General features: G+C 43.5%; 1 protein-coding gene across 1 annotated transcript in view; it reads left to right on the plus strand.

Moving 5' to 3' along the window:
• Positions 1 to 207: 207 nt before the first annotated feature.
• The window catches only part of cu070 (CU070 protein), a 28,520-nt gene continuing 6,249 nt past the window's right edge, over positions 208 to 22,478 (plus strand). The window contains exons 1-3 of the mRNA NM_001146569.1: positions 208 to 488; positions 726 to 846; positions 17,813 to 17,881. Coding sequence (NP_001140041.1) covers positions 300 to 488; positions 726 to 846; positions 17,813 to 17,881 — 379 coding nt within the window. The 5' untranslated portion in view covers positions 208 to 299. The remainder of the gene's footprint in view (positions 489 to 725; positions 847 to 17,812; positions 17,882 to 22,478) is intronic.

Genomic DNA, 22,478 nt, shown 5'->3' on the forward strand with positions numbered 1-22,478 from the left:
ACAAAGATGACGTACATATGACATTTTATCATCTTAATAATTTAGATACACGGTCTTGATTTACTTCACCCATTTTGTTTTCTTGTAGTCCTATTTTTTGCCCACTCCGTCAGTCATTGCGGGACTTTGTGAGGAAGAGGCGGAACTATAGTTTGCACAGAATTGTTTCCCCCGGTCACATATCACAGAGACGCACATTTTGTTGTCAAACGATTTTCCACGTTGTTAGCTAGCTCGAGCATGAATGTGGCTTCGGAGACAGATTGTATCTTTATTTAACTCAGTAACGAAAAGGCAGTATGGTTGGAAAGATAAAGCGGGTCCGCGAAAAGCTTCATCAGGCTGCGGTTAAACTTGACAGTCCATCGTCCGGTGGCGCAAGATCCACAGATTTAGAAAAGGCACCGATTCCAAGTGGTTCATTCATCTTCGATGTAAACAAGACAAGCAACGCACAGTTGCACATAAAGAAGGATGAAAACGCGAAGGTATTTTATCAACACATAATTGAACGTTCGCTTGCCAACTGCGTCTCTTTTAGATGGTTTAGCTAACGTTGTAGCTAAAACTATTGTTAGAACAGTTAACGTTAGCTAGCTAGGATCATAATGTATACATGTTCATGGGATCAACCTAGCTCACTATAGAGAAATTACTTTGATGTGTGTCTTTTTTTTCTCAATATATTTATGTTGGGTGTCAATGTGGATGTTCTCTTCCAACAGACCCCACTGAGTTCCTTGCCAAGTGGAATCTTTGCTGGCACACAAATCAGCCCTGAAGCCCTCGTGCAAACTCTGAAGTTTGAAGAACCATCCAATGACACTGTTACACCTGCAAAGAAAGGTAAAGACACTTTGAGTGTCAACCAAATATTTACCTACTTAATCAGTGGAAATCTGCAAGAGAGTACTTTTCTGTATGTCTCAATAACATGCATTTCATTTTCGTGACGTTTTAGCTCCCCCAAACGTCCTGGAGACAGTGTTTATTTCCAGCAACATCAACCAGCACGTAGTATTTTTCTGTACACACTATGCTATTCTCTCCTACCACAAGAGGGCAGAAAATACAAATTAATCGCTCGACAGCAAGTGACTTGTGATGTGACGATCGCAACAGCTCAGTCTATGCAGTATATTGCTTAGCATTGGTATAACATTTTGTAATGAAGAAAAGTAAGTAGGATGGTAACCTATAGATAAGAAACGATGCACCCGCCAACCTCTTCCCTCTTGAGACCTAGGCTCTTTTGAATAAGCTTAAGCCCAATGTAAGTTAGTCAGAGCAGCTACTCCAGCTGCAGTGGCAGAGCTGCAGCAAGAGGCCCGTCTTCCTTGTTAGACAACAGAGGACTGGTTCTATTTATAGCCTCTCTGCAGCATAAATAGTTAATGCATGAAATCAAGGTTCTGTTCAGTCGCCTAGCTCCCCTGCATCAGTGTTCCTCCCTGACTAGATGAGTCGTGGCACCACTGACGCACAGAGGAGGCTGGTGTAGTTCTCTTGGTAGGGTACCTCGCTGCAGCCCCATGGGAAAGCATCAGGTGTTCCTGTCCCTTGTGTATTACAGTGTAGCAGTGATGATGTTGATACACAGCGTGTAGTAGTCTGCCCTGACTCTTTGTTAGAAAGACTGTTTGAGTGCCACTTTTACTGTTTGAATTTCTCATCAAGGTTGTTCCAATGTCTTGTTGTCTCTTGCTTGTTTAGGCTTTTGTCTGTAGTGCATGGTGGGAGGGGGTGCCAGGTCCCTGGTTGGCTCAATCTCTGCAGATGGTGTCGGGCTGTTCCCTGTAGCTAGTGAGCAAGGATTTAAATAGCTTCAGTTTCTGCATTCTGCTGTTTCTTTCCTCTTCTTTCTCTCTTACTCGCTTGCAGACGCGCACACACACCGCTAACGAGTACTCAGTCTTCAGCCTTTTCTTGCGTCGAAACGAACAGGGTGTTTAATACGTTGGATGTGATCTAATAACGACGGGTATATTTAGCTGTGTCTATTGATTAGGCTAGCTAATTAAAGCAAGTGCTTTCCTGGCTGCTGACAAATGTATGAGATAAAAATAAAAAGGACAGGGCAATGAGATGCATTATTCCATCTGTTGCCATGGTGAATTGTTTGTCAGTGTGCTCTTGTTTTCCCAAAACAGTGTCTGTATATTGGCCTCTTTGTGAAATGGTAACTAGGTTCTGGAATGCAAAATCTAATTTGACAGTTACATTAGTAGGAAAATAAAATTGAGGCGATATAAGTAAGGGTTTAATAAGAATGCTGTTTTTAATTCCTGTCCACGGAAATGGTATGAATTGGATTTTTCCCGTCTCATCGAAGCAGACAGACATTGAGAGCTGTCGGCTCTTCTAGCTGTGAAAGCTGCTGTGATTAAAGCACTGCCTCCTCCTGCACATTAACAATGAGGGAACGGAAGGGACCCGGCGTTACAGAGAGCAATTATTTTAGCCTACAGCTTATCCTTTCAGCTAAACGCTGTCACGTTGTCGTGTTAATAGGGGTATTTCACCTGAAGGATCCCAAATTCACTTTCACTGACTCTACTACATTAATATGACATTTATTTTGGTTTGTCTTCGCGAACACCCTGTCCTCGGCGGTGTCTGTCTCTGCCCACGGGGATTAAAGCCCTCTGGTTTCTGGTTGGGCATCTGTCCAGCTAGCCACTCTACTTTGCTATGCTGTTAATTATAAAATACTCTGTTCTCTCTGCCAGAGCAGAAAGAAGCAAGCAAATTCTGTGTGTGTGTCATGTCTTTTCATCTGTTGCCTGTTGTAGGTCCCCCTGGGGGCTTGTATCCGAGCAGATATAAACTCTTATCTGCCACGTTTAATTCGATTGATTTAATTAGTATTATTATGCACACTTACTGTTTGTGCTTGGCATATTCGTTGGCACTTTGTGTGTGCATGTTTGTGCGGTCCTTTTGCCTAATTAAATAAAGGTTAGATAAAAATGTATAATTTCCCATCCTCCTGACTATCAGTCTCTGCAGTTGATTTTCTATTAGGCCTATTCAGTAGTTCATAGTCTTCACCAGGGCTCTACGCTGACATTGTTCAAATTATTTTTTACAAGGAGCGTGTGTGCACCTAAGTTAAACAATTTAGGAGCACAATTACAAATATTTAAGGCAGCAAGCTGTTTTCTTTGTAGTAATGGTGCAAGCATGAATCGTTCAGGTCGCCAGGTCCAGGTCGCACAGCAAAATATTTACCGTAATTTCCGGACTATAAGCCGCAACTTTTTTCCCAGGCTTTGAACCTCGCGGCATAAACAATGACGCAGCTAATATATGGATTTTTCCCGCTTTCACATTTATTTTTTTTCAAAAAAACACATTCTGTAACGTGCTCAGTTTTTTGGCGGCATGAAGCTTTCATTAGAGCAATGAAATTTCCGAACGGGTTAAGGTCAAACAACTTTTTTGTTTACTGTTTAGATTAAATCGGGCGCTCTCAAACTTCCCATCATTCTGATTACGGTAGTCATTTTGTCACCCTCATCATGGCAAAGACACGGAGAAATGCATATGATGCAGCTTTCAAGTTGAAGGCGATTGATCTGGCTGTTGGAAAAGGAAATGGAGCTGCTGCACGGGAGCTTGGTCTTAATGAGTCGATGATAAGACGTTGGAAACAGCACCGTGAGGAATTGACTCAGTGCAAAAAGACAACTAAAGCTTACTGCTAATTTTTTATTTTTTGTTACAAGCCGTGTTTCGTTAAAGCCTATTTATTTTTGTTACAAGCTGTGTTTCGTTAAAGCCTGTGTGAAGTTCATTTGTTTCAATGTAACGGTAAGCACCTGCGGCTTATAGACATGTGCGGCTTATAGACATGTGCGGCTTATTTATGTTCAAAATAATACTTTTAAAAAAATTCAGTGGGTGCGGCTTATATTCAGGTGCGCTCAATAGTCCAGAAATTACGGTAGGCTCATATGCGAGTAAAACTGTTGCACTGTAGAGCCCTGTTCGCTTCCATATGTTACGTGCGTCTTGAACAGAAAAATCTCTGTTTCAAAGAGCAGAACTCCTTGCTGCCATACCGCGGTGTGATGAATGCGGCAGTTGATCATTCAGTGACCACCTCTGTTTTGACAAAGAGCCCTCTTTGCACTTTTAATAGGGGATATCAGTATCTGAGCCGGGACCCAGTGAAACCACCTCTTTATCTTGTTGTCAGCTCCCCAAAGGCACTACCCCTCCTCTCCTCCACCTAACAGAGAGCTGCCTGTCAATTATGCCAGAGAAAAGGGGGAAAGCAGAGAGGCTAAGCGGGGGCAAACCCAAGCAGGAAAGGAAATATGGAATTCTCCCAATCACTCATAATAAAGCCTAATCAAGTTTCACGTTTTTGTCACGTGCACTAGTACAGTGAAATGCCTTTCTTGCGATTTAATCGGTGCTATCTATTTCACTGTGTGCTGAGAACCCAATCCTCTCTGGGGGTACAGGGAGGACCAGGGAGGTGGTAAGTAAGGCTCTCTTCCTCCACCACAAACGGCCCCAGGTCGGGTTGGGTTTCACCCATCAGCAGTCCAGGACCAGGGCTGTCAGGGATGGGGATGCAGCAGGAGTAGAGATGCCTATCTGGCCCCTACAGCAGGACAACACATTTGTTGTCGACACTGCGGTGGCAGATTAAAGATTGGACCAGGCAGGAAGGAACTGGCCTGTGATGAAAGTTGGTGTGTGTGTGTGTTGCTGCTGGAAGAGCTGTATCTGAGCGTGGGCTGAAGATGTACGTAGAAATTAAAAAAGAGAGATGAAAATACTTTTGCTTGGTTTGATGGTTAATTTTACGCCACCATGTTTTGGCTTGAGATAAACTCTGTGATATTGAAGCAGTTTCCGATATAAGGTTAGAGATTTTCGGCAAGGATTTATTAGTTGCCGTGATATACCCCGGGGGTTAAGAATGACCCTAATTTGTGATGTGGGGGCTGGGTCTTGTCCTGACTCGTCTATCGCCATGGCAGCAACAGCAGTGTGGGTGGCTGGGAATTGGTGAACTCATCCTGTCAGCGAGAAGGGACTCAGTAACTTCAGTAGATCTAGGTTGAGGTTGGGTGTGGCCCAGTTGGTAGAGCATGGCGCTTGGACCGCCAATTATCGTTGGTTTCATTCCCACTGGGGCCTCCCATATGGAAAATATATGCAAACCTGACTAAGACGGGATAAAAGCATCTGCTAAATGGCAAATATACAGTATATGAGGTTAGTTGGAGTCAGTGTCACACTTTGTCTTCTGTAATAGTGATGGGGGAAAAAATCAATACAGTTACATATCGCATGTGTATATTATTTTGGATGATATTGTATCGATACTTTGACTCGAAAGTATCAATTTATGAAAACTATTTTGCTAGGTAGAGTTACCCACATGAAAAAATACTATAGTATACTATGGTATAAATACTGTAGTATTACTACATTTATATATTATTGTAATCCCTATAGTGTTTTTAGTCTTCGGTCCCCAAAACACTACAGTGAATACTGTAGTATTTACTATAGTGTTTTAGTTTTATCTTTGACGTAGCCACCACTTCTTTCTCCTTGACTAAACCTACTAGACAAATACCTAACGTGCACGTTTTTCATAACCTATAAGTTAGAGGTCGACCGATTTAATCGGAATGGCCGATTAATTAGGGCCGATTTTCAAGTTTTCATAACAACCAGTAATCGGTATTTTTGGCCACCGATTTACCGACTTGTTTTATTTTTTTATATTTAAATATATCTATTTTTTTAATAATATTTTTTAACTAGGCAAGTCAGTGAAGAACCCATTCTTATTTTCAATGCCGGCCTAGGAACGGTGGGTTAACTGCCTTGTTCAGGAGCAGAATGACAGATTTTTACCTTGTCAGCTTGGGGATTCAATCTTGCAACCTTACGGTTAACTAGTCCAACGCTCAAACCACCTGCTTTACAAAGCATTACATGGGCTTGCTCCTACCTATCTTTCCGATTTGGTCCTGCCGTACATACCTACGCGTACGCTACTGTCACAAGACGCAGGCCTCCTAATTGTCCCTAGAATTTCTAAGCAAACGGCTGGAGGTAGGGCTTTCTCCTATAGAGCTCCATTTTTATGGAATGGTCTGCCTACCAATGTGAGAGACGCAGACTCAGTCTCAACCTTTAAGTCTTTACTGAAGACTTATCTCTTCAGTAGGTCCTATGATTAAGTATAGTCTGGCCCAGGAGTGTGAAGGTGAACGGAAAGGCTGGAGCAACGAACCGCCCTTGCTGTCTCTGCCTTGCCGGTTCCCCTCTTTCCACTGGGATTCTCTGCCTCTAACCCTATTACAGGGGCTGAGTCACTGGCTTACTGGTGTTCTTCCATGCCGTCCATGGGAGGGGTGCGTCACTTGAGTGGGTTGAGTCACTGACGTGGTCTTCCTGTCTGGGTTGGCGCCCCCCCCTTGGGTTGTGCCATGGCGGAGATCGTTGTGGGCTATACTCGGCCTTGTCTTAGGACGGTAAGTTGGTGGTTGGAGACATCCCTCTAGTGGTGTGGGGGCTGTGCTTTGGCAAGGTGGGTGGGGTTATATCCTGCCTGTTTGGCCCTGTCCGGGGGTATCATCGGATGGGGCCACAGTGTCTTCTGATCCCTCCTGTCTCAGCCTCCGGTATTTATGCTGCAGTAGTTTATGTGTCGGGGGGGGCTAGGGTCAGTCTGTTACATCTGGAGTATTTCTCTTGTCTTATCCGGTGTCCTGTGTGAATTTAAATATGCTCTCTCTAATTCTCTCTTTCTCTCTTTCTGTCTTTCTCTCGGAGGACCTGAGCCCTAGGACCATGCCTCAGGACTACCTGGCATGATGACTCCTTGCTGTCCCCAGTCCACCTGGCCGTGCTGCTGCTCCAGTTTCAACTGTTCTGCCTGCGGCTATGGAACCCTGACCTGTTCACCGGATGTGCTTGTTGCACCCTCGACAACTACTATGATTATTATTATTTGACCATGCTGGTCATTTATGAACATTTTAACATCTTGACCATGTTCTGTTATAATATCCACCCTGCACAGCCAGAAGAGGACTGGCCACCCCTCATAGCCTGGTTCCTCTCTAGGTTTCTTCCTAGGTTTTTGACCTTTCTAAGGAGTTTTTCCTAGGGAGTTTTTCCTAGCCACCGTGCTTCTTTCACATGCATTGCTTGCTGTTTGGGGTTTTAGGCTGGGTTTCTGTACAGCACTTTGAGATATCAGCTGATGTAAGAAGGGCTTTATAAATACATTTGATTTGATTTACATTGCACTCCACGAGGTGCCTGCCTGTTACGCAAATGCAGTAAGAAGCCAAGGTAAGTTGCTAGCTAGCATTAAACTTAACTTATAAAAAACAATCAATCAATCAATCATAATCACTAGTTAACTACACATGGTTGATGATATTACTAGTTTATCTAGCCTGTCCTGCGTTGCATATAATCGATGCGGTGTGCATTCGCGAAAAAGGACTGTCGTTGCTCCAACGTGTACCTAACCATAAACATCAATGTCTTTCTTAAAATCAATACACAAGTATATATTTTTAAACCTGCATATTTAGTTAATATTGCCTGCTAACATGAATTTATTTTAACTAGGGAAAATGTGTTACCTCTGCAACAGAGTCAGGGTATATGCAGCAGTTTGGGCCGCCTGGCTCGTTGCAAACTGTGTGAAGACTATTTCTTCCTAACAAAGACAGCCAATTTAACAAAAGCGCATTTGCGAAAAAAGCACAATCGTTGCACGACTGTACCTAACCATAAACATCAATGCCTTTCTTAAAATCAATACACAGAAGTATATATTTTTAAACCTGCATATTTAGCTAAAAGAAATCCAGGTTAGCAGGCAATATTAACTAGGTGAAATTGTCAGTTCTCTTGCGTTCATTGCACACAGAGTCAGGGTATATGCAACCGTTGGGGCCGCCTGGCTCGTTACGAACTAATTTGCCAGAATTTTATGTAACTATAACATAACATTGAAGGTTGTGCAATGTAACAGGAATATTTAGACTTATGGATGCCACCCGTTAGATAAAATACGGAACGGTTCCGTATTTCACTGAAAAAATAAACATTTTGTTTTCGAGATGATAATTTCCGGATTCGACCATATTAATAATGACCAAAGGCTCGTATTTCTGTGTGTTTATTATATTATAATTAAGTCTATGATTTGATGGAGCAGTCTGACTGAGCGGTGGTAGGCACCAGCAGGCTCGTAAGCATTCATTCAAACAGCACTTTCGTGCGTTTTGCCAGCAGTCCTTCGCAATTCTTCAAGCATTGTGCTGTTTATGACTTCAAGCCTATCAACTCCCAAGATTAGGCTGGTGTAACCTATGTGAAATGGCTAGCTAGTTAGCCGGGTGCGCGCTAATAGCGTTTCAAACGTCACTCGCTCTGAGACTTGGAGTAGTTGTTCCCCTCGCTCTGCATGGGTAATGCTGCTTCGAGGGTGGCTGTTGTCGATGTGTTCCTGGTTCGAGCCCAGGTAGGAGCGAGGAGAGGGACGGAAGCTATACTGTTACACTGGCAATACTAAAGTTCCTATAAGAACATCCAATAGTCAAAGGTATATGAAATACAAATGGCATAGAGAGAAATAGTCCTATAATTCCTATAATAACTACAACCTAAAACTTCTTACCTGGGAATATGGAAGACTCATGTTAAAAGGAACCACCAGCTTTCATATGTTCTGAGCAAGGAACTTAAACGTTAGCTTTTTTACATGGCACATATTGCACTTTTACTTTATTTTCCATCAAATCAAATGTATTTATATGGCCCTTCTTACATCAGCTGATATCTCAAAGTGCTGGACAGAAACCCAGCCGAAAACCCCAAACAGCAAGCAATGCAGGTGTAGAAGCACGGTGGCTAGGAAAAACTCCCTAGAAAGGCCAAAACCTAGGAAGAAACCTACAGAGGAACCAGGCTATGAGGGGTGGCCAGTCCTCTTCTGGCTGTGCCGGGTGGAGATTATAATAGAACATGGCCAAGAAGTTCAAATGTTCATAAATGTCCAGCATGGTCAAATAATAATAATCACAGTAGTTGTCGAGGGTGGAACAAGTCAGCACCTCAGGAGTAAATGTCAGTTGGCTTTTCATAGCCGATCATTGAGAGTATCTCTACCGCTCCTGCTGTCTCTAGAGAGTTGAAAACAACAGGTCTGGGACAGGTAGCACGTCCGGTGAACAGGTCAGGGTTCCATAGCCGCAGGCAGGACAGTTGAAACTGGAGCAGCAGCACGGCCAGGTGGACTGGGGACAGCAAGGAGTCATCATGTCAGGTAGTCCTGAGGCATGGTCCTAGGGCTCAGGTCCTCCGAGAGAGCGAAAGAGAGAATTAGAGAGAGCATACTTAAATTTACAAAGGACACCGGATAAGACAGGAGAAATACTCCAGATATAACAAACTGACCCTAGCCCCCCGACACATAAACTACTGCAGTATAAATACTGGAGGCTGAGACAGGAGGGGTCAGGAGACACTGTGGCCCCATCCGATGATACCCCCGGACAGGGCCAAACAGGAAGGATATAACCCCACCCACTTTGCCAAAGCACAGCCCCCACACCACTAGAGGAATCTCTTCAACCACCAACTTACCATCCTGAGACAACGCCGAGTATAGCCCACAAAGATCTCCGCCACGGCACAACCCAAAGTAGAAACACTTTGTTTTTGCATTATTTAAACCAAATTGAACATATTTCATTATTTATTTAAGGCTAAATTGATAGTATTTATGTATTATATTAAGTTAAAATAAGTGTTCATTCAGTATTGTTGTAATCACAAAAAATCGGCCGATTTAATCGGTATCGACTTTTTGTGGTCCTCCAATAATCGGTATCGGCGCTGGCAAAAATAAATAAATCATAATCGGTCGACCTCTACTATAAGTAGGTAGGACGAGTCTGAATGGATAGTTCATAGCTTCTGCTCTTCTATAACCTGTAGAGAACACAACACATGGTCTATACTTGGCATGTAGGTTTCTCACTCATGGTGCCACACATTGGGGAGGGGAATAGGTGGGGTATATGCAAAGTAAATACTGCGTTTGTATTACTATAGTTAAGAAAGGGTTGTGTTTTTGCAGAAATTACTGTAGTATTTACTACAGTTTTTTGTGGATAATACTGTGGTAGTTACTATACTACCCAATTCTATAGTAAGTATTACGGATTCGATTGATACTACAGTGTATAGTATACTACAAAATTATATATTAAGTACTACACATGATCAAGGGATACTACAGTGTGGAATATAGGTTGGCAGGCCCAGTAACCGAAATGTTGCGGGTTCGAATTCCCGAGCCGACTAGGTGAAAAATATGCCGGTGTGCCCTTGAGCAAGGCACTTAACCCTAATTGCTCCTGTAAGTCACTCTGGATAAGAGCTTTAGTATGAAATGGCCTTTTAGAAGTGCTTTGGTGTGCTTGTCAATGCACGAGTCCCTTTTCCCCCACTCCTATTGATTTAAGCAATTTTTATTAAGTCATACGAAAATTTTACCATGCGTGAAGTTTCAAATTCATCCTCGATTTACTAAATGTGTCAGGTATTTGAAAATGTCTTTTTTTTTTTTTTTTTTACATATAAGAACATATTTAATCAGTCTTATGAATTAAAGGGAAAGGGGGATAACTAGTCAGTTGTACAACTGAATGCCTTCAACTGAAATGTGTCTTCCGCATATAACCCAACCCCTCTGAATCAGAGAGGTGCGGGGGCCTGCCTTAATCGACATCCACGTCTTGAAGGGATGATGATGATGCGCTCTTAGCGAGAGGGAATCTAATTTGATTGGTCCTCAACTCACGGCTCAAACACTTCATTCAGGGTAAGTGGAGTTAGCCTTACCCACAGCCGGTTAGTTCTGAAGGATTCGTTGCCATAGAAATGTACCTGGCTTAAAGGTGACCCACTTTCATGTATCTGGTTAGGCTATCCCGAGTTGAACTCAAGAGTTGACCAGAGTTAGCTCTCTAACTCCTAAATCTAGATTCGTAGTACACAACTCCGATCTCTTTGTGAACTAGTTGCTGCTGTTATCCTAAGGATGAGCTCTGGTCGGGATCCTTCAGTATTTGCTTCCCGGGTAAAGAAGCAATGAGAGCAGGGTAAAATATCTGTTGCCTGCCAGGCCCAATGGTTTTATCCATATTGCTCATCAACCGTGCCGTGGTTGTTGAAATGACTAGAATTCTACACTGCTCAAAAAAATAAAGGGAACACTAAAATAACACATCCTAGATCTGAATGAATGAAATAATCTTATTAAATACTTTTTTCTTTACATAGTTGAATGTGCTGACAACAAAATCACACAAAAATAATCAATGGAAATCCAATTTATCAACCCATGGAGGTCTGGATTTGGAGTCACACTCAAAATTAAAGTGGAAAACCACACTACAGGCCGATCCAACTTTGATGTAATGTCCTTAAAACAAGTCAAAATGAGGCTCAGTAGTGTGTGTGGCCTCCACGTGCCTGTATGACCTCCCTACAACGCCTGGGCATGCTCCTGAAGAGGTGGCGGATGGTCTCCTGAGGGATCTCCTCCCAGACCTGGACTAAAGCATCCGCCAACTCCTGGACAGTCTGTGGTGCAACGTGGCGTTGGTGGATGGAGCGAGACATGATGTCCCAGATGTGCTCAATTGGATTCAGGTCTGGGGAACGGGCGGGCCAGTCCATAGCATCAATGCTTTCCTCTTGCAGGAACTGCTGACACACTCCAGCCACATGAGGTCTAGCATTGTCTTGCATTAGGAGGAACCCAGGGCCAACCGCACCAACATATGGTCTCACAAGGGGTCTGAGGATCTCATCTCGGTACCTAATGGCAGTCAGGCTACCTCTGGCGAGCACATGGAGGGCTGTGCGGCTCCCCAAAGAAATGCCACCCCACACCATGACTGACCCAGCGCCAAACCGGTCATGCTGGAGGATGTTGCAGGCAGCAGAACGTTCTCCACGGCGTCTCGAGACTCTGTCACGTCTGTCACATGTGCTCAGTGTGAACCTGCTTTCATCTGTGAAGAGCACAGGGCGCCAGTGGCGAATTTTCCAATCTTGGTGTTCTCTGGCAAATGCCAAACGTCCTGCACGGTGTTGGGCTGTAAGCACAACCCCCACCTGTGGACGTCGGACCCTCATACCACCCTCATAGAGTCTGTTTCTGACCGTTTGAGCAGACACATGCACATTTGTGGCCTGCTGGAGGATAATTTTCAGTGCTCTGGCAGTGCTCCTCCTGCTCCTCCTTGCACAAAGGCGGAGGTAGCGGTCCTGCTGCTGGGTTGTTGCCCTCCTACTGCCTCCTCCACGTCTCCTGATGTACTGGCCTGTCTCCTGGTAGCGCCTCCATGCTCTGGACACTACGCTGACAGACACAGCAAACCTTCTTGCCACAGCTCGCATTGATGTGCCATCCAGGATGAGCTGCACTACCTGAGCCACTTGTGTGGGTTGTAGACTCCGTCTCATGCTACCACTAGAGTGAAAGCACCGCCAGCATTCAAAAGTGACCAAAACATCAGCCAGGAAGTATAGGAACTGAGAAGTGGTCTGTGGTTACCACCTGCAGAACCACTCCTTTATTGGGGGTGTCTTGCTAATTGCCTATAATTTCCACCTGTTGTCTATTCCATTTGCACAACAGCATGTGAAATGTATTGTCAATCAGTGTTGCTTCCTAAGTGGACAGTTTGATTTCACAGAAGTGTGATTGACTTGGAGTTACATTGTGTTGTTTAAGTGTGCCCTTTATTTTTTTGAGCAGTATATTTGTTGGCTGACTGCTCTTTAACCTTTCAACCTTGTGGCTGGGGCAGCAGGAGGACAGCAGGACAAAGTGGAAAGCAGGCCAATGCAGCAGCACACTCGCCCAGCATGAGCACTTTTAACCATGTTAGCGAGAGCATGACTCAGATATGGAGGACATTTACCTCAATGTAGATTATTTGTCAAAGTGAATCATTCCCCTTGGCATAATTTCAATGTTAAATACTATTGTGAAAGGTATTATTGGGACAGTCCATACCCGTGTTGGGTTCCATTTCAATTCAGGAAGTACGCTGAAACCCCAATTCAAATTTTTCCCAGTGCGTTTCGATGAAAAGAATGTGTGATCTGAATTTGCTTTACTGGAAATGAAATTGACATCAACCCTGGTCCATACCATAATGTCTGTTTTGCATAAAGAGAGAAGCTGTAGGATGTTTTTAATGGCAGTGGATAGGCGAGGAGGTGGCAGGGGAATGATAAACAAGCACTATGAATTCTCTCACATGTGACTCACTCCCACTGTCCCACACTGACAGTTTCATTGCCACAGAATGATATAAGCTACCAGCACACAACCCGGACATCCCTGCCAGCTCTCCCTGCCAACCGAGCTGCCCACTCCTCTCCTTTTAGTTTTTTCCTTCCTGCTATCATTAGTGGAGAGTCATTCCCCCAACAAATGTAGGCTGAAGAATTGATTTGCCTTTACAGTGTGGGCACTGTATTGTATTATCATAACATGATTGGAAATAGTTCTTTCCTCCTCACTTTTCTTGATAAGCCATATCAATTTCTAACACATTACAGTACCTATTCAAATAAATTCTACAAGGCAGCTAGATTCAGAGATGGACAGGCACAGTACAGATGATTAATAGTAATTAGGTGGGTTCTTACATGTCCTATTTCACACATGTAAAGGTGTGTGTTATACGCGTGTGTGAATTAGACATAATTATTATTATTTTGTGTATCTGACCTCCTGCTGAGACACCCTCTGAGAGTGGGGTCACGGCCAGTAGCGTAGTAGCTACACTCAACCCAGTACAGTGATTAGGACCCCAAGGCCAATTCCAGCACATACACACACACACATTCCCATGTGTTTTTAATGTCTGTCTGTTGTACTAAATATCTGTTTTTGAAATGCAACGCGAGGACTGTGTTTTCAAAGCTTACATTTCAACTGGAAGTACCTTAAAGCTAGAATCCTTAATTGCTACTTCCGTTTTTGGACTTAATATAACTAATGACATACCCTTTGAAGAATACAACTTATGCATGCCTCGTGAGCTTAGTTCAACTATCATACCCCAAAATATAAGCTTGTTTACTCCAATGTTTGTAAAGAATGTAAATGTAAACAAACACTGGATTGCCTCAAAACATGTTTAAAACAAACCAAGAAAAATAATCATGGACGGTCAGGCCTTGCATCCCTAGCTCTGTCTATGAATTGGAGAGTGGTTGCATTTCTCCAGGCCCATCCCTCAGCGTTTTACAAAAACAGAGGCGGGGTGGAAAACCCATGTCACTGCCTCGAACCACCTGTCTGTAGGCTATATCCAACATTTAACAGGAGCTCATCTGCGTCTTTTAAATGAGAGGCTATTGATCTGGGAGGTGAAGGGAGTGGTGCCCCATTAAGCAACATCTCTAGGCTCTGTGTCTCTGCTCTGCACAGTGCTGTAACCTCAAGCTGCCTTTCAATGATTGGACGTTTCTAATTGAACACTAATGATAGATACTACATCTACAATGTCATGGTAATGATGATGATGTAATTCATCTGAAAAGGTCTGGATGAATAGACCTAGTTATTGATCCATCATCGTGGTTATTGTCATTGGCAGACTAAAACAACATCTATCAAACTAAACGAATCTCCTTGTTCAGTTTGACAGGAATAAGTTATTATCGCTGAATAGGCAACCACAAAAGTGCTGTAGGAAGCTCTTAAAATTAGATCCCAGGTTACAATGTAGCCTTTTCAGAGAAAATACATTGTGGCACTGTGTGTTGACATGAGGAAGATGAGAGTAAGAAAGGTCCCTACTAGAGATGCTGTGGCGTGTAGCATTTGGGTCCCATTGAGTTCCACTTTACCGTTCTCTCCGACATGTCGGTCAAGGACTTCGGCATTGCTAATTACAAAGCCAATTCCATCAGTAGGGTCTACTAGCTATATACAGTTGAAGTCGGAAGTTTACATACACCTTAGCCAAATGCATTTAAACTCAGTTTTTCACAATTCCTGATATTTAATCCTAGTAAAAAGTCCCTGTCTTAGGTCAGTTAGGATCACCACTTTTATTTTAAGAATGTGACATTTCAGAATAATAGTATAATTATTTTTTTTATCTTTCATTTCTTTCATCACATTCCCAGTTGGTCAGAAGTTTACATACACTCAATTAGTATTTGGTAGCATTGCCTTTAAATTGTTTAACTTGGGTCAAATGTTTCGGGGAGTCTTCCACAAGCTTCCCACAATAAGTTGGGTGAATTTTGGCCCATTCCTCCCGACAGAGCTGGTGTAACTGAGTCAGGTTTGTAGGCCTCCTTGCTCGCACACGCTTTTTCAGTTCTGCCCACAACTTTTCTATAGGATTGAGGTTAGCGCTTTGTGATGGCCACTCCAATACCTTGACTTTGTTGTCCTTAAGCCATCTTGCCACAACTTTGGAAGTATGCTTGGGGTCATTGTCCATTTAGAAGACCCATTTGTGACCAAGCTTTAACTTCCTGACTGATGTCTTGAGATGTTGCTTCAATATATCCACATAATTTTCTTCCCTCATGATGCCATCTATTTTGTGAAGTGCAGCAGTCCCTCCTGCAGCAAAGCACCCCCACAACATGATGCTGCCACCCCTGTGCTTCACGGTTGGGATGGTGTTCTTCGGGCTTGCAAGCCTCCCCCTTTTTCCTCCAAACATTACGATGGTCATTATGGCCAAGCAGTTCTATTTTTGTTTCATCAGACCAGAGGACATTTCTCCAAAAAGTACGATCTTTGTCCCCATGTGCAGTTGCAAACCGTAGTCTATCTTTTTATGGCGGTTTTGGAGCAGTGGCTTCTTCCTTGCTGAGCGACCTTAAGGTTATGTCGATATAGGACTCGTTTTACTGTGGATATAGATACTTTTGTACATGTTTCCTAAAGCATCTTCACAAGGTCCTTTGCTGCTGTTCTGGGATTGATTTGCACTTTTCGCACCAAAGTACGTTAATCTCTAGGAGACAGAACGCGTCTCCTTCCTGAGCGGTATGACGGCTGCGTGGTCCCATGGTGTTTATACTTGCGTACTATTGTTTGTACAGATGAACGTGGTACCTTCAGGCATTTGTAAATTGCTCCCAAGGATGAACCAGACTTGTGGAGGTGCACAATCTTTTTTCTGAGGTCTTGGCTGATTTCTTTTGATTTTCCCATGATGTCAAGCAAAGAGGCACTGAGTTTGAAGATAGGCATTGAAATACATCTGCAGGTACACCTCCAATTGACTCAAATTATGTCAATTAGCCTATCAGAAGCTTCTAAAGTCATGACATCATTTTCTGGAATTTTCCAAGCTGTTTAAAGGCACAGTCAACTTAGTGTATGTAAAGTTCTGACCCACTTGAATTGTGATACAGTGTATTATACATGAAATAATCTGTCTGTAAAACAATTGTTGGAAAAATGATTTGTGTCATGCACAAAGTAGATGTTCTAACCGACTTGCCAAAACTATAGTTTGTTAACACGAAATTTGTGGAGTGGTTGAAAAACGAGTTTTAATGACTCCAACCTAAGTGTATGTGAACTTCCGACTTCAACTGTTTAGGGCCAGGCTGCAACACGGACACTTCATTTTCCCGAAGTCATGGAGCAGCGCATCGATCCTGTTTCTCTCTATTTCGTCAACAGTGCGTGAAATCACAGGGATGGATTTAACTTTTTTTTTTTTTAACACACCACAAAATACTGTCACCTGCCCTGTCAGATATCAAGCTCATGTTTTGTGTTCAAAACAATTCAACCGTTGTACTGTAGTTTAAATTAGTGATTTGCTTTTCTTTACCAACTCCATCTCATTTTCTCTCTCTAAAATGTGTCCGTTTTCCACTAGACACCCCAGTGATGGTAGACAGTGACAATATTCAGACTGCCCAGCATCTGTTATTGTCATTGCGCTACAGGAAGCAACTGTCTGTGTGATAACCTCTGCTCTTATCGTCCAGTGTCAGTGATAGCGCTTTCTTTGTCAGGAAGGGCAGAGATGGGAACAAATGCTCACACACACCACTGGGGCCACCCTATCCACAGGGGGCCTCAACGTGGTTGTGCCAATTACTGAAAACATTCCATCCCAGGACAGGATGTTTTTCTAAAGAGGGGAAAACTAGATAGATATAGTAGGTAGTGTTTTCTGTTCTCAACCCCCTCCTTCCGACGGTATCTCTCCCCATTCTCCATGCCTTTGAACCAGGAAAGACAAGCCACATGTCCTGATCTAGTCATATCTTCTTCTGAGGCGCACACAACAATACTGTGATTACTTTCTCCCTTTGGGCTTAAAGTTTTTCAGCCGTGGTTTGTTTTAATGACATTTTACAGGCTTTTATTTTTCCTGTCAAATCAAGCTCTCGCTGGGAGATTTCCATTTTTATACCCCAAACTCAAATCTGTTATTATAATTCTATTCAACTGTGAATTATTTATTTGGCAACGGGAACATTTTACTGGTTCCATTTATCTTGTGGAAAAAGATCTGGCACATTTCAATTTCCAAAGCATTTTAAAAAGTCGCCACTCTTCCTTTTATCGTTGATGAATTGCTTTGAATGTTATTTTCTATTGTTGATGATGACGTCTTCACATACCCACGAGGGTACCCACAATGTATGTTTTCTCTACTGAATGTGTGAAGTACCAGTGTAACATTGTGAATGCTCACTCACTCACTCACTCTCTGTCTGTTCACAGCCCCTGAGGAGAAGAAGCAGCAGATGAAGAAAGAGAAGATGAAGGAGAGGCGAGACAGGTGGCTTAACAGTGAGTATTATCATAACGTAACATAGATCTGACTCGTACTGTTTCTTTGAGGGAGAAACTCCTATTTGACTGGTCTGTGACCCACTGACACCTTTCCCTTGTCAGCAGGAGTAAGGCCCCCCGCTCAAAGAGTTACACATTATCGGGAACTTTATTGGCAGGAACACATGTGACTAATGCGGTTCTGTACAAAGAGAGATGATGAATGAATACACTGTACATAATAGACATATCATGATAATGAATGGTTAAGCAGATACAAGAGCAATAATAATATGGGCCGAATAGTGGTACTCACTTCTGCCCACACACCATCACACATGTCCACTTGAAGAGAGACTGAGTAGGCTCTGGGCAGGCAAGAGGACTGTGTCCGGTTCCCTAGCAACCACCAGACCCTAGCAACCAGTGGCCTGGTCACAAAGGTCAATAGGAGATTGGGGAGCCAGTTCACGACCCCTTGATCTCTGGCACTGTTTGGGCCTGGGTGGAGTGAGCTTCATTAAGTGATAAGACTCACAGGCAGGGGACTCCGCAACAAATCAAATGTAATGTCACATGCTTCGTAAACAACGGGTGTAGACTAACAGTGAAATGACTACTTCTGGGCCCTTCCCTACAATGCAAAATACAAATAGAAATAGCATAAGAAATTGAAATAAAATAACACACAAGGAATAAATAGAAAAATAATAACTCAAAAAATGAATACACAATGAGTAACAATAACTTTGCTATATACACAGGGTACCAGTACAGAGTCAATGTGCAGGGGTACGAGGTCATTGAGGTAGATATGTACATATAAGTAAGGCTAAAGTGACTAGGTAACAGGATAGATAATAAACAGCAACAGCAGCTTATGTGATGAGTCAAAAGTGGTTAGTGCAAAAAGGGTCAATGCAGATATTCCGGGTAGCAATTGGTTAACTATTTAACTAACTATTTAGCTGTCTTATAGCTTGGGGGATAGACTCTGTTCAGGGTACTTTTTGTTCCAGACATGGTGCATCGGTTCCGCTTGCTGTGGAGAACGGTCTATGATTTGGGTGGCTGGAGTATTTGACAATTTCAACCTTCACGTTTTTACCTTTCGACACTCCTTAATCCTGACATTGGTGCTCTCTCCCAAAAGTTTGAATTTATAAAATGTAGGATTATGCCTTTTTGTGTTTAAAAAGCAAATGTTTGAAAGGCAAGATATAGATACCTTCAGGACATAACAGCATTAGGTTGGTGCGATGAGGAGCTCCATCCCCACTGATCTCTGCTGAGGTTTCTGCGCCGCGCCAGCCCGCGACAGAGCTAGCTGTGTCTATGTAATTACAACCCCTTTTAAAGCTACAGTCTGGCATTTGTTAGCCAGCAAATCAGCAGCCCTCTGAAATGACCATTGAACAGATTCCCAGATCCCAGATTGCGCTTTTAACACCACCACCTACTTTTCTAGAATTGTGATCACTTAGTAACCCAATCTGCTGATCCAATCAATTCTCTGTGTAACACAAGATGTCTCCTCTGTGCATATCATTAGGCTCTAATGGTTCTTTTGACTCCGTCTGAAATTAGAGACAGGCTGTGAGCCTCAGACCTCTGCAGTTTTCAGGGAATTAACAAGGAGAAAGAAAGAAAAAAAATCGGATAATTGCTTTTCTGTCGTAGACCAACTGTATTCCAGGAAAAGGCAGGGCTGTCTGTATCTGCAGCGTGGGGGTCCTCTGGATCTGTACTGATGAGGATGTGCAAAATATGTGTTGACGAATGAGGGTTATTATTCTGACTGTATATTCCACAGAGGTGACTTAATGCCCCATGTGTTCCTTCATTTAGCCTAAATAAGAGACGGAGGTGGCAATTCAATCAAAGCCGCATTGCGCGAGTATCTAGCTACAGTTCTACACAATCTGGAAATAGCCTAAGGACTAGCCTAAATGACATGAACGGTGAGTAATTTTTCAGCAGACATTTTAATACCTTCAACACGCCCTGTCTATGATCTGATCGTATCCACCAAAGTCAGAATTTATACTTAAAGCCATGAAGTTTAATGCACCTCAATTTTCACCTGTTCACGAACTGTACGTCTGTACCGATGTCATCTGGTTTGAATATTCCTCCCTGGCTCTGATCAAAGTCTGTGGTGATGTAGGGTTTAGTGTTTCGCCGCTGATATGGTCACAGTCAATTTACATGGGCAAGTCTGCACATAAGAAACCAATGGCTCATAGTCATCATAACTCATGGCTGAAATGGATGGGATCAACACCACTCTATGATGAAAGTCAAAAGGCCCAAACCACAATGCTTTTAACCATATGTTTTAAATCTCAAGAGAAAGAGATTCTCCTCATACACTATATAGTGTATACAAAAGTATATGGACACCCCTTCAAATTAGTGGATTCGGCTATTTCAGCCAAACCTGTTGCTGACCGGTGTATAAAATCGAGCACACAGCCATGCAATCTCCATAGACAAACATTTGCAGTAGAATAGCCTTACTGAAGAGCTCAGTGACTTTCAACTTGGCACCGTCATAGGATGCCACCTTTCCAACAAGTCAGTTCATCAAATTTCTGCCCTGCTTGGATTGCCCCGGTCAACTGTAAATGCTATTCTTGTGAAGTGGAAACATCTGGGAGCAACAAGTTCCAAACTGCCTCTAGAAGCAACGTCCACTCAATAACTTTTCATCGGAAGGTTCATCAAATGGGTTTCCATCCGAGCAGCCGCATACAAGCCCAAGATCACCATGTGTAATGCCAAGCGTCAGCTGGAGTGGTGTAAATCTCACTGCCATTGGACTCTGGAGCAGTAGAAACGCGTTCTCTTTAGTGATGAATCACGCTTCACCATCTGCCAGTCCGACAGACGAATCTAGGTTTGGCGGATGCCAGGAGAACGCTAACTCTGACTGCGAGCCAGGCCTAATTGTCCAACCTCAGTGCCCCGACCTCTCTAATGCCCTTGTGATAAATGGTCCCCACAGCAATGTTCCAACATCTAGTGGAAAGCCTTCCCAGAGGAGTGGAGGCTGTTTATAGCAGCAATGAGGGACCAACCCCATATAATGCCCATGATTTTGGAATGAGATGTTCGACAAGTAGGTGTCCACATACTTTTGCTCATGTAGTGTATAAATGCCACTCTATAAAGGGTTATAGGTAATCTTGGTAAGGCTACTGATTGTTGTGGAGGCACATCTTTGACATGCAGTAAGTCTCTGCTGCTTGTGCCATGATGGAAACATTGTAACCTTCCTGAACCATCAAACAAGAAAAGCGTCAATACAGGATTAAGATTGAATCCTACTACACCGGCTCTGATGCTCGTCGGATGTGGCAGTGGTTGAAAACTATTATGGACTACAAAGGGAAACCCAGGCGCAAGCTGCCCAGTGACGCGAGCCTACCAGACGAGCTAAATGCCTTTTCTGCACGCTTCGAGACAAGCAACACTGAAGCATGCATGAGAGCACCAGCTGTTCTGGATGATTGTGTGATAATGCTCTCGGTAGCCGATGTGAGCAAGACCTTTAAACAGATCAACATTCAGATGGATTACCAGGACGTGTACTCAAAGCATGCGGGGACTAACTGGCATGTGTCTTCACTGACATTTTCAACCTCTTCCTGACTGAGTCTGTAATACCTACGTGTTTCAAGCAGACCACTATAGCCCCTGTGCCCAAGGAAGCGAAGGTAACATGCCTAAATGATTATCGCCCCGTAGCACTCACATCGGTAGCCATGAAGTGCTTTGAAAGGCTGGTCATGGCTCCCATCAACAGCATCCTCCCAGACACCCTAGACCCACTAAAATTCAAAGACCGCCCCAACAGATCCACAGATGACGATGAAACAGGCAATAGGGAGGAGGTCAGGGAACTAGCAGTGTGGTGCCAGGACAACAACCTCTCCCTCAATGTGAGCAAGACAAAGGAGCTGATCGTGGACTACAGGAGAAAGTGGGCCGAACTGGCCCCCTTTAAAATCAACGGGGCTGTAGTGGAGCGGGTCGAGAGTTTCAAGTTCCTTGGTGTCCCGCAGGAGACTGAAAAGATTTGGCATGGGTCCCCAAATCCTCAATGTTCTACAGCTGCACCATCGAGAGCATCCTGACCAGTTGAATCACTGCCTGGAATGGTATCCGACCGACCATAAGGTGCTACAGAGGGTAGTGAGTAAGGCCCAGTACATCACTGGGGCCAAGCTTCCTGCCATCCAGGACTTATATAATAGGCGGTGTCAGAGGAAAGACCATAAAATTGTCAGAGACTCCAGTCACCCAAGTCAAAGACTGTTTTCTCTGCTACCACACGGCAAGCGGCACCAGAGCGCCAAGTCTAGGACCAAAAGGCTCCTCAACAGCTTCTACCCCCAAACCATAAGACTGCTGAACAATTAATCAAATGGCCACCGGACTATTACATTGACCCCCCCCCCCCCCCATTTGTTTTGTACACTGCTGCTACTCACTGTTTATTATCTGTGCATAGTCACTTCACCCCTACCTACATGTACAAATTACCTCAACTAACCTGTACCCCTGCACACTGACTCGGTACAGGTACCCACTGTATATAGCCTCATTATTG

This window comes from Salmo salar, chromosome 17 (assembly GCF_965601325.2).
Source record: "Salmo salar chromosome 17, fSalSal1, whole genome shotgun sequence".
Taxonomy (NCBI): domain Eukaryota; kingdom Metazoa; phylum Chordata; class Actinopteri; order Salmoniformes; family Salmonidae; genus Salmo; species Salmo salar.